General features: G+C 48.1%; 1 protein-coding gene across 6 annotated transcripts in view; it reads left to right on the top strand.

Annotated features, from left to right (window-relative positions):
- The window catches only part of DIP2A (DIP2 acetate--CoA ligase A), an 879263-nt gene extending 866317 nt beyond the window's left edge, over positions 1–12946 (top strand). For all 6 annotated transcript variants that reach the window (XM_085645155.1, XM_085645153.1, XM_085645151.1 and 3 more), the window contains one exon: positions 12558–12946. In XM_085645155.1, coding sequence (XP_085501281.1) covers positions 12558–12810 — 253 coding nt within the window. In that variant the 3' untranslated portion in view covers positions 12811–12946. The remainder of the gene's footprint in view (positions 1–12557) is intronic.
- The last annotated feature ends 342 nt before the right edge of the window (positions 12947–13288 follow it).

Below are 13288 nucleotides of genomic sequence, written 5' to 3'. Positions count from 1 at the left end.
GGATTGCTTAGTGGACCATAAGACAGGGGGTAACCATGCCAGTGCTGGTTCTCCCTTACATGGCCACTCAGGAAATATAGGCTTACCTGGTCAAGGACAGCCTTATCTCCTTTCGTTTGGGGGGGGAGGAGGGGGGGGGGTTGTGTAGGAAGGTGGATATCTGACTATGGTTACCCCCCAACTTTTTGCCTAGTGTCTAGCTGGTTTTTCGACTTAGTTGGCCTGAGATCCTGCCATTCAGGGTCTCAGGCTGTCTTCTCTCTCTTTAAAATGGACTCCATGTACCCTAGGTACATTCCCAATTGGTAAGGATCACCTTATTGGACCCTGTACAGTGTACCCTAGGTACCCAGGGCATAGGTGTACCCTAGGCCTCCCAGGGGCTGCAGCATGTATTATGCCACCCCTGGTCTGGCCTTCCAATCAGACACAACTGGCTGATCACTCAGCTGGGGCAAGGTCGTGTAATCACCCCTTGCTTAGATATAGTATACCTATATCTACCCTTAAAATAGACACATGTGTACCTATCAGCCACTCCTATGGCAGGCCTTAACAATCCTGGAGGCAGAGTGCTTGGTAACATGTGAGATAGTGCTCTAGCATGAGCTGAGCCTGTCTGCAGCTTTCGGAACCATGTCCTTATAGCTGTTCTATGATATAGCCTACCGTATACTCTTAAAGTGCCTTATAATCTTAAACGGTTATGGTAACTATGGTTTGGCTTTATCAAAACATGTCGTATAAGGTGTCTAACACTTTGGAATAATACCCCCATACCATTTCTGGTGATGAGGATATTATTCCCCCCTTCTAGAGGGAGAGACATGTTAAAATCCTACTTTGCTGTTTAACTCTGACCAAAGCCTCAGCATCACAAAATGGATGCTGCTGCCACAGACACGAGTCTGACCTCCTGCAGCTGGGAGCCCTCCCAGCCAGGGAGGCCTGGACAATAGGTTTCCTGCTTGGGGAGGTGCTAGCACCTCCCCAGACAGACTTTAGTGTATTGGGGCAGGGAGGGCTGAAAGGAATGAGACATGCCTGGGGCACACAAGGTGCTCCATGCATATTGCAGTTCAAACCGGTGCTGGGGCACTCCAGCCCCAGCTCTGGCGCGAAACTGGACAAAGGAAAGGGGGTGTAGCCACTCCCCTTCCTGGTCCCACCCATAGGAGGGACCTTGCAGGTAGCCCAGCCCACTAGCCCAGTATATTAGTAGCTAGTTGGGCCCTGCTAAATTAGATTATCCTGAACCTGCAACTTGAACAGAAACTCTGGACCTTCGACATTCGACGAAAGAAGAAGACTGAAGAATCTCCCTTGTGGTTAAGGAGTGGCCACCCTGTGCGAACAGGCACCATCAAGAGACTTACCCTTTGCTTTGCTGAAGTTCTACGAGGGACCGACTGCAGAGCCTGACCAGAGCCTTGACTTCCAGACTTCTCCGACCCTGAGCCACATCCACAGCCGAGCTGAGATCCGTGGAGGCGACGAGAGACGTGGGACCGGCTACCTGGGAAAAGTGGCGAGTATCTTCCAGTGCAGCTTCCGAGGCACCCTCGAGGTTGTGCACCGGGGATTGAGAAGCCCCAACCCCAAGCACCATCGCACCGAAGATCAGCCCCCCACACTCCACGAGTCCTGCGTGGGGACCTTCTGCATTTTCCTGCTTGCCGCGTCTGTCCGGTTACTTGCCCGTTGGCTAGTAACCTCTGTGACGACACACCTTCAATTTTCCACTGCTGGTTTGGCTCCTCCAGACTGGCTCCTGCTCCTCTGTGAAAGAGAAGCACCCAGGACCTTCCTGGTCTGCACCAGAAGCAAGTCCTCCATTCTTCGTGGGTTCCGCTAGCCAAGGCTTGGTGAGTCCTAGTCCAACTTCGACGCTGCCGACAGCAAGAGCCTTTGTGGGACAGCTCGCCTCCTGGTCCTGGTCGTCCTCGACGTCTCCTGGCACCCGTGGCTGCTGCGACAAGCTTCCCCTCTTCACCTGCAATCTCCCGACATCGCCTGGTTCTGTAGTAGGGGATCTCTGTGTATAGTCATAATCTATGAATAGTCCCGCCCATGTGCGGGGACCCCGGAGCAATCAAAATATCTCTTAAGCTGTCCTGCATTTGCAAACCTGCAAAGACACTTAAGAGACAGACAAAATAATACAGCATAATGACAATATGGCTGCACTGGCCAGCACTTCATCTGAAGTGAACACAAAAGCCAAAATAAAGTTTAAATGTCCGCCTTTAAACAATGACCACCGTTTCATTTCCCCACCCACAAAACATTTATTGAGAGAAATTGAGGTTATTCCTTCCTCAGTGGGAGGAGATAACCTAAGAACAGTTTTATCCACTATCGCCCGTTGGTACTGATTGGAGTTTCACACCACCCACCCAAGTCGACCCCAGCCTCACAAAATACAAAAGATTAATCTAATCTTTTCAATGGAAGAGGGGGCAGGGCCCTCTTACAAAATAGGACTATTGAAATTGTGCCAAAACATCAAAAGAAACCAGGAGAGCACTCTTTCTCTTTCCTAATCCATTTTCCATCAATTGCAGTCACATCAAAATTGTCACCCTCCAAATGTCATCCCGCTACTGACTACGAGAAACTACAGGACAACCCTCAACTTGAAAGATGCATACTTTCACCTCGCCATTCATCAAGCACATTTACAGTACTGGAGGTTTGTGGTAAGTTGAGTTAATTATCAGTTCATAGTCCTGACTTTTGCAGTAGTGGCAGCTCAGTGTAGGAAGCTGGCTCTTCATATAGTGGACAAAGAAAGGTACAATGTGCAGAGAGTCCAGACAAACCTCAATCAGTTTACAGAGGCACAAATGACACCCCAAATGCTCTCTTTAGTGGTAGTGTGGGCGAGCAGTTCGGCGTTTCAGAGTGTAGTGCTAAGCATATATTTCACACACAAAGGCAGTAAAAATAACACATACTTTAATATGAATTTAGATACCAAGATCATCTGAACCAGGTAAGTACTTTTCGAGTTATGAATTTCTACAGTTTTCAAATGTTGACAGCGCAAATTTTGGAAGTGCTAATGTTATCCTATGGGGGCAAAATATGTATTGCATTCGGGCACTTAACAGCGACTCACTGGACTGTTCTTCTGAACTTAATGTGAGTATGGGGCAAGGTCCAATGCCACACCAACAGGTCACCTTGGGTGGCTCTGGGGTTTCCGGGTGCAGAGGTGTTATGGCATCGCCTGTCCCATTCACTTCAATGGGGAATGGTCCAGTCCGAAAGAGGCTGCAAGCTGGGACTGGGGGACCAGTCCGGGGGAACCCATAAGGAGGCTCGACCCGTGAGATCCTTGGGCACATAGGGACACCATTTGTCCACTTCTCCTCTGGCTGTGGGGGTCTGGTGTATTGGTGTCTTTTGGTGTCGGATTTAGTGTTTCCAAAACTCCTGTTTGTAGTAGCTGCGCACGTGCAGCACATTTACATGCATGTGTTTCCATACTTGGGACGATTGGCTGATAAAGGGGACATGATAGAAGCACTGTTTTTCCACAGTCAACAATATGCTCAACTTAAACACAAACTAGACTTCACAATAAATAAAAAGAAAATCACACTTGAGACCACAGCAGACAGAAGCTTTTCTAGGTGCCACACTCAATGCATTTAAAGGGAATGCTTATCCAACCAACTAGAGGGTGATGGCATTTCAAAGGCTGCCTTCGGTTTACCAGCTATTGGGCTTGTTCGCATCCCCCAAAAATGCAAACCTTCTCATCCCATCTCTGTGACAACTGGATAAGTTGGTAAAGGATATTTGCTTATGTTTTTCCCCCCACTACCACTGATTTCTTATTATGCAGTATGGAAAATGGACACAGTAATACCACAACTATTCATTTTTCCGACGCGCCACATCAAAGATGTCCTTTCATGCACATTTGATCAACATGATGGGAAGCTACTACATTCCAACCTCAAGGCTCTCAACCATGTGATCTGGCACCTGAGATCTTAGAATTTGGTCCCTTACATCTTTCTGAGTAGTGTATGAATATTCTAACGGAGGCACAGAAATTAACCAGAAACCTACATGTTATGCTGCAAAATAGAAACACTTTTTCATTTACATTCATGTTGATCCATTAACTGATGCACTATAGCACACTGTGGCACTTGCAAAAAGCTGACTTGGTCTATACCTCAGTACAGGCTCCCTTATAGGTAGTTGCCACAAATCTTGAAAATCTGTTTTTTTTTTTTAATTCTAGTCTTCATAGCACGTAAGGCCTTAAGAGTCCTTCCTCCTAGACTCCACCATTCCTTCTAGGGACTTAAAGTTTGTTAACACTAGACCTAAGGATGCTCCCTTTGAGCCACTACATTCCTCTTCATTACAGTTTCTGTATTTAAAGTTAGCATTTTGTATGGCTAGTACCTCATTCCAAGGCATTGTCAGTTGACAAGCCTTTCATACAGATGCACAAGGACAGGGTATGCTGTGCATTCACCCTCGTTTATACCAAAGATTGTGTTGCCATTTCATCTGAAGAGGTCCATTGTTTTGTCTTTGTTTCTTCAAGATCCACAATCGATAGTGGAAAAACTTTGCACAAATTAAATATCCAGAAGGCTATCTTGGACTATGAGAACCATACTTGGTCCATTAGAAAAACCAAAAAAGCAGTTTGTGGCTTTTGTACAGGCACATCTTGGCAACCTGATCTCAAAAGCAGGGTTAATGAGATGAGTTATTAAATGCTTTCAGCTTTAATATCAGAAGGAAAAGGCACATTACAGACCATACTGTGCGCACATCCCACTCATAAAAAATGCGCTACAATGGCGCTTTTTGATAATGTACCTCTACCAAATATTTGTAAGACTTCTGCATGGAGTTCCATCTAAATACTTACTAAGCACTACTGTGTGGACATTCATATCGTCCTGAATCACCAGTTGACCAAATAATGCTTAAAACATTGTTTAACGTCTACCACCGCTGCTGGCAAGTCACTATTTTAGGGGTTAGGGTACTGCATTTTTGCCTATACACAGCATATGATCTACAGCCACACATGCTGCAAATGGGAAAAACATTACCTACCTGTAAACATTTAATTTGCAGCCTCTCATGCTGTAGATTAGCCTGCACCCTTCCCGAAACCCCCCCCCCATATGCAAGCTTTCATAAAACATTTGAATGATAACATATTGTCCATACCTCTATATACTCCCAGTTTACGAACATCTTACTTCTTTGCACCACCACACTTACATTTGACCATATGGGAAAACATAATCTGCGATTAAGTTTGTGTCCTGGTGCAGTGTGAGTTTCAGGCAGAGGTATTGCTGGTCACCTCTAAACTGAAATTTTTCTTAAGCAAATAAGAACATAGTATAAAGTTTCAAGCCCAACAGTAGATTGCAGGAGTGTGCAAAGCATGTTAATCTACAGCACTACAGACTGCAAACTGTTACCGGTAAGTAAGGAATTTTGTTTTCCTCATGTGCTATTGCTATGTTATGTGTCCATGGTTATCATGACATTTCTCTAGCCTTGGTCTTGTCATTGTTTTGCCCATATTTAATACGGTTTCTTTGCCGACCCACTGTTAGACCCTTTCACTCCTTTATCCAGATAACTTGTCCTTTAACATTTGGTTCTCTGTTGTCTTAACCTTTCTCCTCATACCATCCGGTTATTCTGCCATTTCTGCTCTTCACCTTGGTTCGAGGCATGTGGGCTGCTGAATTCATATCTGTGCATAGATCGCCGCCTAGTGTTGGGTCCGGATGTTTGCACGTTGTTGTCCTGGAAGAGTCTTCGAAGTATCCTGAGATAGGTGACTCCTCCCCTGGACCACAGTGCGCATGGGCATCCTCTCCATCCTCAGATTGTTTTTTTCCGCCATTAGGTTCGGATGTGCTTATCTTGACTCAAGTTAGGAAAAACTTTTTTCAGCCCAAAAGGCCTGTAGTTTGCGTCGGTACTGTTCCCGATCGGTATCGACAGTTACTTGTTAGTTTACTAACTTCAAAAAAACTTTTTCGCATCGACATCGACACCATCGACGATGGAATCGAGGACACCATTCAAGCGGTGTCCTGTTCGCAATGCAAAATATCCCCATGTCGACGTCCACCCGGTGTGCAACAAATGCCTTTCACCGGATCACGACGAATCCACATGTATGGCCTGTGCCCGATTCCGATCCAAAAAGACTCTCCGGAATCGACGAGCAGCGAGACTTGAAGCGCAGCAAGCGGCACCGGCCCCGACCAACATCTTCAGCGCCGAGGACGAAGATGTGGAAGGCATGGAGAACCTACCCTCCAGCCCCGCTTCCGAACACAATTCCGGATCGGAAGACATCGAAGAGCAACTCTTTCACAGGGATGAAGACGACACCGAGGTAGGAGACTACGATGAGGCCTTAGGGGCCGAAGAAAGTAGCTCCGGTGACGAGCAAGGCCTACCCGTACAGACGGAGGATATCCCAGTGCGTCAATCTATGGCTCCGGTCGAGGGATCGCCTTCGGGCCTACCCAAGACCTATCCTGCAGTTCTTCGGCCCGCCCTCGGGCCCGGACTCGGACATTCAGCGACAGCCATTAGTACCCAAAACGACTGGTTTCCCTTCATCGAAACCGAAACCAAAAGTCGTGTCGGTTCCACAGAAACCGAAACTGAAAGAGACACTGGTCGGATCGCAGCCCACTACACCTTCGACGACAGCAAAACCCGTCGGCGCCGACCGCACCAAACGGGACTTCGGTGCCGAACTCGCAGCAGCCGACGTCGGCGCCGACACACGGAAAAAGGCCATCGGTACCGCCGAAACAATCTGCTCCGGCCACGAAGGTCAAAATGGCCGCTGCGTCGCACACCACTTCGAAAGCAGCACCTAAGGCCCAATCATCGACGCCGTCGACGGCTACTACCTCTCCTCGACTCGATGACCCCGTGGCCCCGAAGAAGCCCACGCCTGCCTCTACAGAACCGCTCGGCGCCAAAGAACCGTCGGCGCTTCAGGTGCGACAAGTTGCAGCGTCCTTGCAACGCATCAAAGAAAAGGCAGCCCTCCAGGACTCGTCGGGCCCCGAGCCGAAAACAGCTCAAAAAGCTTCTCCAGCACCACCCCATATCACTTTTGGCCTGCCGCCATCCACGGCGCCCAAAATGTTTGAAATAAGAACACGTGTCACCCACACTAGGATCACACCTGCCGAACGCTCTCTTCCGGAGACGTCACCGTCCCACATCATCGATGCCGACACCGGCAGAATTATGCTCCACAAGCGGAGAATATCTTCCGAACACGCTTTGGACTCCTACCGGATCCCGCTAAAGAAAAAGCTGCCAGCGGATTCGGAACCAGTTCTTTACGAATGTCTCCATACCTCCTACCCAGATCCACAGTCCTTCTCTCCGACACACTCCGAAACCGACGTTTTGGAGGACTATATGGGTGACGACGTCCCCTACCCCAGAGAGATGGACCCTGAAGGCCAACAGGACCCTGACCAGGCTTGGGATGACCCTGTAGACACAGGTGCACCTATTGATACACAGGACACGCAGCTATATGGCGCAAAAACGTCTCCCACAGAGGACACTGCCGCATTCAACGCCCTAATTGAACGTGCTGCGGCAAATCATGGTGTGCAACTCCACTCTGACACAATCGAGGACGATTTTCTAATGGATACTTTCGCATCCTCAGAGAGACATATCAAAACTCTACCCATGTTGAAGGGTGTCCTCAAACCAGCAAAGGACATTTTCAAAGAACCCACCAGGGCAAGAGTAATAAACCCCAGGATCGACAAGAAATATAGGTCGGCTCCTGGGGACCCTACGTACATTAGAGGCCAGTTGCCTCTGGATTCCATCGTAGTCGCAAATGCTCGCAAACGGGCGCACTCGCAGACAACTGGGGATGCTCCTCCCCCGGACAAAGAGTCCAAGGTGCTCGAGACCTCCGGCAAACGGGTTGCAGCCCAGGCAGCTAACATATGGCGTATTGCCAATACCCAGGCGCTCCTAGCTCGCTACGATCGCGCACACTATGACACATTAGAAACCCTACTCTAGCATCTCCCTGACCTATACAAAGAGGGAGCAGAGATCCTCATCAGGGAGGGACAACTCCTCACAAACGCATCCATTAAGTGTGCACTGGATGCCGCAGATACAGCTGCCAGAGCAATAAACACCAGCGTCATGCTACGACGACACGCCTGGTTACGAATCTCCGGATTCAAACCTGAGGTTCAAAATAACATCCTCAATCAGCCGGTCAACCCCGACTACTTATTCGGGCCAGACGTTGACACCACCCTAGAAAAAATAAAAAAGGACACAGATACTGCAAAGTCCATGGGGGCTCTCCAAACGCAGACCTTTCGGAGTGGCTCCTTTTGTCGCCCCGGAAATAGAGGAGCAGGTAGAGGAAAGGGGTCACAGCAAACCTACAACAAGGGCAACACACAAAGTACCTACGATAAAAACACCCGGGGTGGTTATCGTGGCTCCAGCACAAAGGGCAGAGGACGCGGATACGGCAATACCAGGTCCTCCCCCAAGAACAAACAGTGACGCCCTCTCACTTCCTCCCGACCACATAAAACCTGTCGGGGGAAGGCTACAAAGGTTCCTGTCCACGTGGAACACCATCACCACGGACAGGTGGGTCAAAGATATTATCAAACACGGTTACTGCCTAGAATTAACCTCCACTCCACCCACAATACCACCAAAACACCGTCCTATGTCCTCAGAGCACTTAGCGCTATTACAGCAGGAAGTGCTCAGTATGCTGGAAAAAGGCGCAATAGAGGTCGTACCCGTCCACGAGCAAGGCACGGGGGTGTACTCCCTGTACTTCTTAATACCAAAAAAGGACGGGTCACTCAGACCTATACTAGACCTGAGACCCCTCAACCTCTACATTCTCTCAGAGCATTTCCACATGCTCACCCTCCAACAAGTCCTCCCGCTGCTCAAACAGGGAGACTTCCTGGCCACGCTAGACCTCAAAGATGCGTATTTCCACATACCCATTCACCCCTCACACAAAAAATATCTCAGGTTCACTGTTCAAGGGCAGCACTACCAATTTAAGGTTCTTCCCTTCGGCGTGACAACAGCACCCAGAGTCTTCACAAAGTGCCTCGCTACTGTGGCTGCACATCTACGGAGGCAACACATTCACGTCTACCCTTACCTGGACGACTGGCTTGTTCAAGCAAAGTCAGCCCAGCAATGTGCCAGCCACATGTCCCGCACCATTCACCTTCTTCACAGTCTGGGGTTCTCACTAAATTACCCAAAATCACATCTCCAACCCGCACACGTACAACAGTACCTAGGTGCGACCATAGACACTCTGGCAGCCACAGCTCAGCCAAATTTAGTGAGGATCAACAGCATGCAAATGCTGATTTCCAGGTTCAAACCCCAACACTCCCTTCCTGCGCGAGTGTTCATGCAGTTGATAGGCATGATGGCCTCCTGCATCTTCATAGTCCCACACGCGAGACTACATATGCGCCCGCTTCAGGAGTGCTTAGCACGTCAATGGAATCAGGCTCACGGGCAACTAAAAGACCTAGTGTTGGTGAGCGGTCGGGCATACATCTCTCTGCATTGTTGGAATCCACAAAACCTTTGCAAGGGCCGACCATTCCAAGAGCCTGTTCCACAAATAATACTGACAGCGGACGCGTCTCTCCAGGGATGGGGAGCTCATGTACTCAATTACACAGTGCAGGGACTATGGACAATACAACAAAAGAAGATGCACATCAACCTTCTAGAACTGATGGCAATCTTCCTAGCAATGAAAGCATTCAAAGTACACTTGTGCAGCAAAGTCGTGTTGATCCGGACGGACAACATGACCGCCATGTACTACATACAAAAGCAGGGAGGAACACACTCTCCACAGTTGTCTCATCTGGCTCAGAGCATGTGGAAGTGGGCCATTCAGAGGAACATGTTCCTCATGGCGGAACACCTCCCCGGCAAGGACAACCAGATGGCGGATCTGCTCAGCAGACACAGCCACCAGATGCACGAGTGGGAGTTACACCCATCAGTACTCCAACCGTACTTCCAGCAGTGGGGTCATCCAGAGATAGACCTATTCGCCACAAGCGAAAACGCAAAATGCCAAAGCTTTGCCGCCAGGTTCCCACATCCGCAGTCGCAGGACAATGCGATATGGATGAACTGGTCCGGCAGATTTGCGTACGCTTTTCCCCCAGCACCATTGATATCGCTGGTGGCACGCAAACTCAGACAACACTCACTAACACTCGTCCTGGTTGCTCCAACATGGGCACGCCAACCATGGTACACCACCTTTCTCGAACTTTCCATGGTGCTGCATCAAAGGCTGCGGATCAAACCCGCGCATTTGACGCAGAACCATGGCGAGATTCAGCACCCAGATCCGCAACAGCTGAACCTGGCAATCTGGCTCCTGAAGTCCTAGAGTTTGGCTACCTGAACCTGCCACCTGACTGTATGGACATCATTAAGGAGGCTAGAAGACCCACTACCAGAGCTTGCTATGCAGCCAAATGGAAAAGGTTCGTAATTTATTGCACTACCAGTAACATTAACCCGCTAGACGCATCCATCCAAAACATAATTTGTTACCTCTTAGACCTATACCGATGCAATCTGGCATACACCTCAATACGTGTCCATTTGACCGCAATATCAGCCTATCTCCAGAACAGGCAGCACCTCTCTCTATTCAGAGTGCCTGCCATCAAAGCATTCTTGGAAGGACTCAAACGAGTAATTCCTCCAAGCCACCCACCAGCTCCAATGTGGAACCTCAACTTGGTCCTCACCAGACTGATGGGTCCACCCTTCGAACCTCTGCACTCATGCGAGATTCAATTCCTCACCTGGAAAGTAGCTTTCCTAGTAGCGATCACCTCTTTGAGGAGAGTTAGTGAACTCCAGGCACTAACCGTTCAAGAGCCATTCATACAGGTTCACGCCAACAGGGTCGTACTACGTACCAACCCCAAATTCATGCCAAAGGTGATATCGCAGTTCCACATGAATCAAACTATTGAACTGCCTGTTTTCTTTCAAAACCCACAAACTGTCGCAGAAAGAGCACTCCATACACTGGATGTAAAGAGAGCCCTCATGTACTATATAGACAGGACTAAAGTCTTCAGGAAAACAAAACAACTTTTCGTTGCCTTTGCCCCACACCACAAAGGTAACGCCATCTCCAAAGCAGGTATAGCCAGATGGATCGTTAAATGTATTCAAATTTGCTATCAAAAAGCTAAACGCACATTAACGATTCCCCCCACGAGCCCACTCAACACGTAAGTTAGGGGCCTCCATGGCTTTCCTGGGAAACATCCCCTTGCATGATATATGTAGAGCAGCCACCTGGTCCACTACACATACATTTACCAAACACTATTGTGTAGATGTGCAATCAAAACAGCAGGCAGCTGTAGGACAGGCTGTTCTCAAAACTCTTTTTCAGACCGCTGCAGCTGGCACTGGTGGCCGCCGCTAATAGAGGGTACTGCTATATATTCTATGCACAGATATGAATTCAGCAGCCCACATGCCTCGAACTGAATATGCTACTTACCAGTATGCATCTGTTCTTGGCATGTAGGGCTGCTGACATTCATATCGCCCACCCTCCTCCCCGGCGCCTGTAGCAGCTGCAGCTCTCAGAATTACTGTAAGCATGGTCATCACTTTCTGTATCTACTCCATCACTGCCACAATGGCGAAAAACAATCTGAGGATGGAGAGGATGCCCATGCGCACTGTGGTCCAGGGGAGGAGTCACCTATCTCAGGATACTTCGAAGACTCTTCCAGGACAACAACGTGCAAACATCCGGACCCAACACTAGGCGGCGATCTATGCACAGATATGAATGTCAGCAGCCCTACATGCCAAGAACAGATGCATACTGGTAAGTAGCATATTCATTCTTTGCTATCCTGCGTTTCTCCTGCGATCCAAAGTTATCTTCACCACTATGATCTTTCATTTTCTTATCCTGTTTTTTGTCTAGAGCTCTTCTCCATCTTTCTTCTCCTGTCGGTTGTTATCCAGACATTTCTTATCCTGTCCACTGTTAAAACTGATTTTTCTCCTTCTATTTACGAATACCCTGCTTATTTTTAGCCTTCCCATCTTCCTTCTGTCAACTGTGACCCTGCATTTTCTCCACCTGTCCAAAATTATCCTGCATTTTTTTTTTTACTATCTGTTGTCTGATAACTTGATCTTCCTCCTCTTGTCCCCCGGCAGCCTCTTTTTTCACCTCTTGCCTCGATTGTGCTGCCATTTTTCATTGTCTTCTCCTGCATTTTATTATCATTCAATGTCGTCTCTTGTATAATCCGTCTTCACCTTTCTTGTTCCTTCTTGTCCTCACTTCTTACCCTACATTTAATTCTCTCACCCTCTTATACTAACTTACTCATACCCCTTTTTGATATGCTTTTCTTATTCTTGTAGTGCATTGCCTCACTACTTCTGCTTTCTCCACACAGTGCTGTGTTTACCTGGACCAATCTCCTTGTGGTCGTGGTGGAGCTGGATGGGTCGGAACAGGAAGCTTTAGACTTGGTTCCACTCGTGACGAATGTAGTTTTAGAAGAACATTACTTGATTGTTGGCGTAGTGGTAATCGTGGATCCTGGTGTCATCCCCATCAACTCCCGAGGCGAGAAGCAGCGCATGCACTTACGGGACGGATTCCTAGCAGACCAGCTTGATCCTATTTACGTTGCATACAACATGTGAAGCTGAAAGCCGATATATATAAATGGCCAAGACCAAAACAAACTAAAATAAGCAAATTGCAAATGGCGTCAAATCCAGTTTTGCCGCGTTCACAACCACTAGCAAATAACGAAATCCAGTTTAATGTGATGGAATCTCTGAGCATCTCTATGTTCAAGTGCGGAGACCTTGTTTCGAACGTTCCCAACGAGACTCTGCAGAAACATTTTTTTTAATGAATTTTGGTATTTTAATGAACTGAAAGGAAACATAAAAACAGATCCACAAGATACAGAAAATAGGAGAAGATGGCTAGAACCACACAGGTGCCGGTGACTCAGAGTTGCTCTCCACAACCTGTTGCGCCCGACTGTTCCATATATCTACTTGTTCACTGTATCCCACTGTTTCCTGTACATAGCTCACCCCACAACCAACTGCTACCGTAGCAGCATAGTTGCAGGATCCTTAATAGCACCCTATTGCAACTAGTGTTTAC

This window comes from Triturus cristatus, chromosome 3_1 (assembly GCF_964204655.1).
Source record: "Triturus cristatus chromosome 3_1, aTriCri1.1, whole genome shotgun sequence".
NCBI lineage: Eukaryota > Metazoa > Chordata > Amphibia > Caudata > Salamandridae > Triturus > Triturus cristatus.
This window is presented reverse-complemented; position numbering and strand designations above follow the sequence as displayed.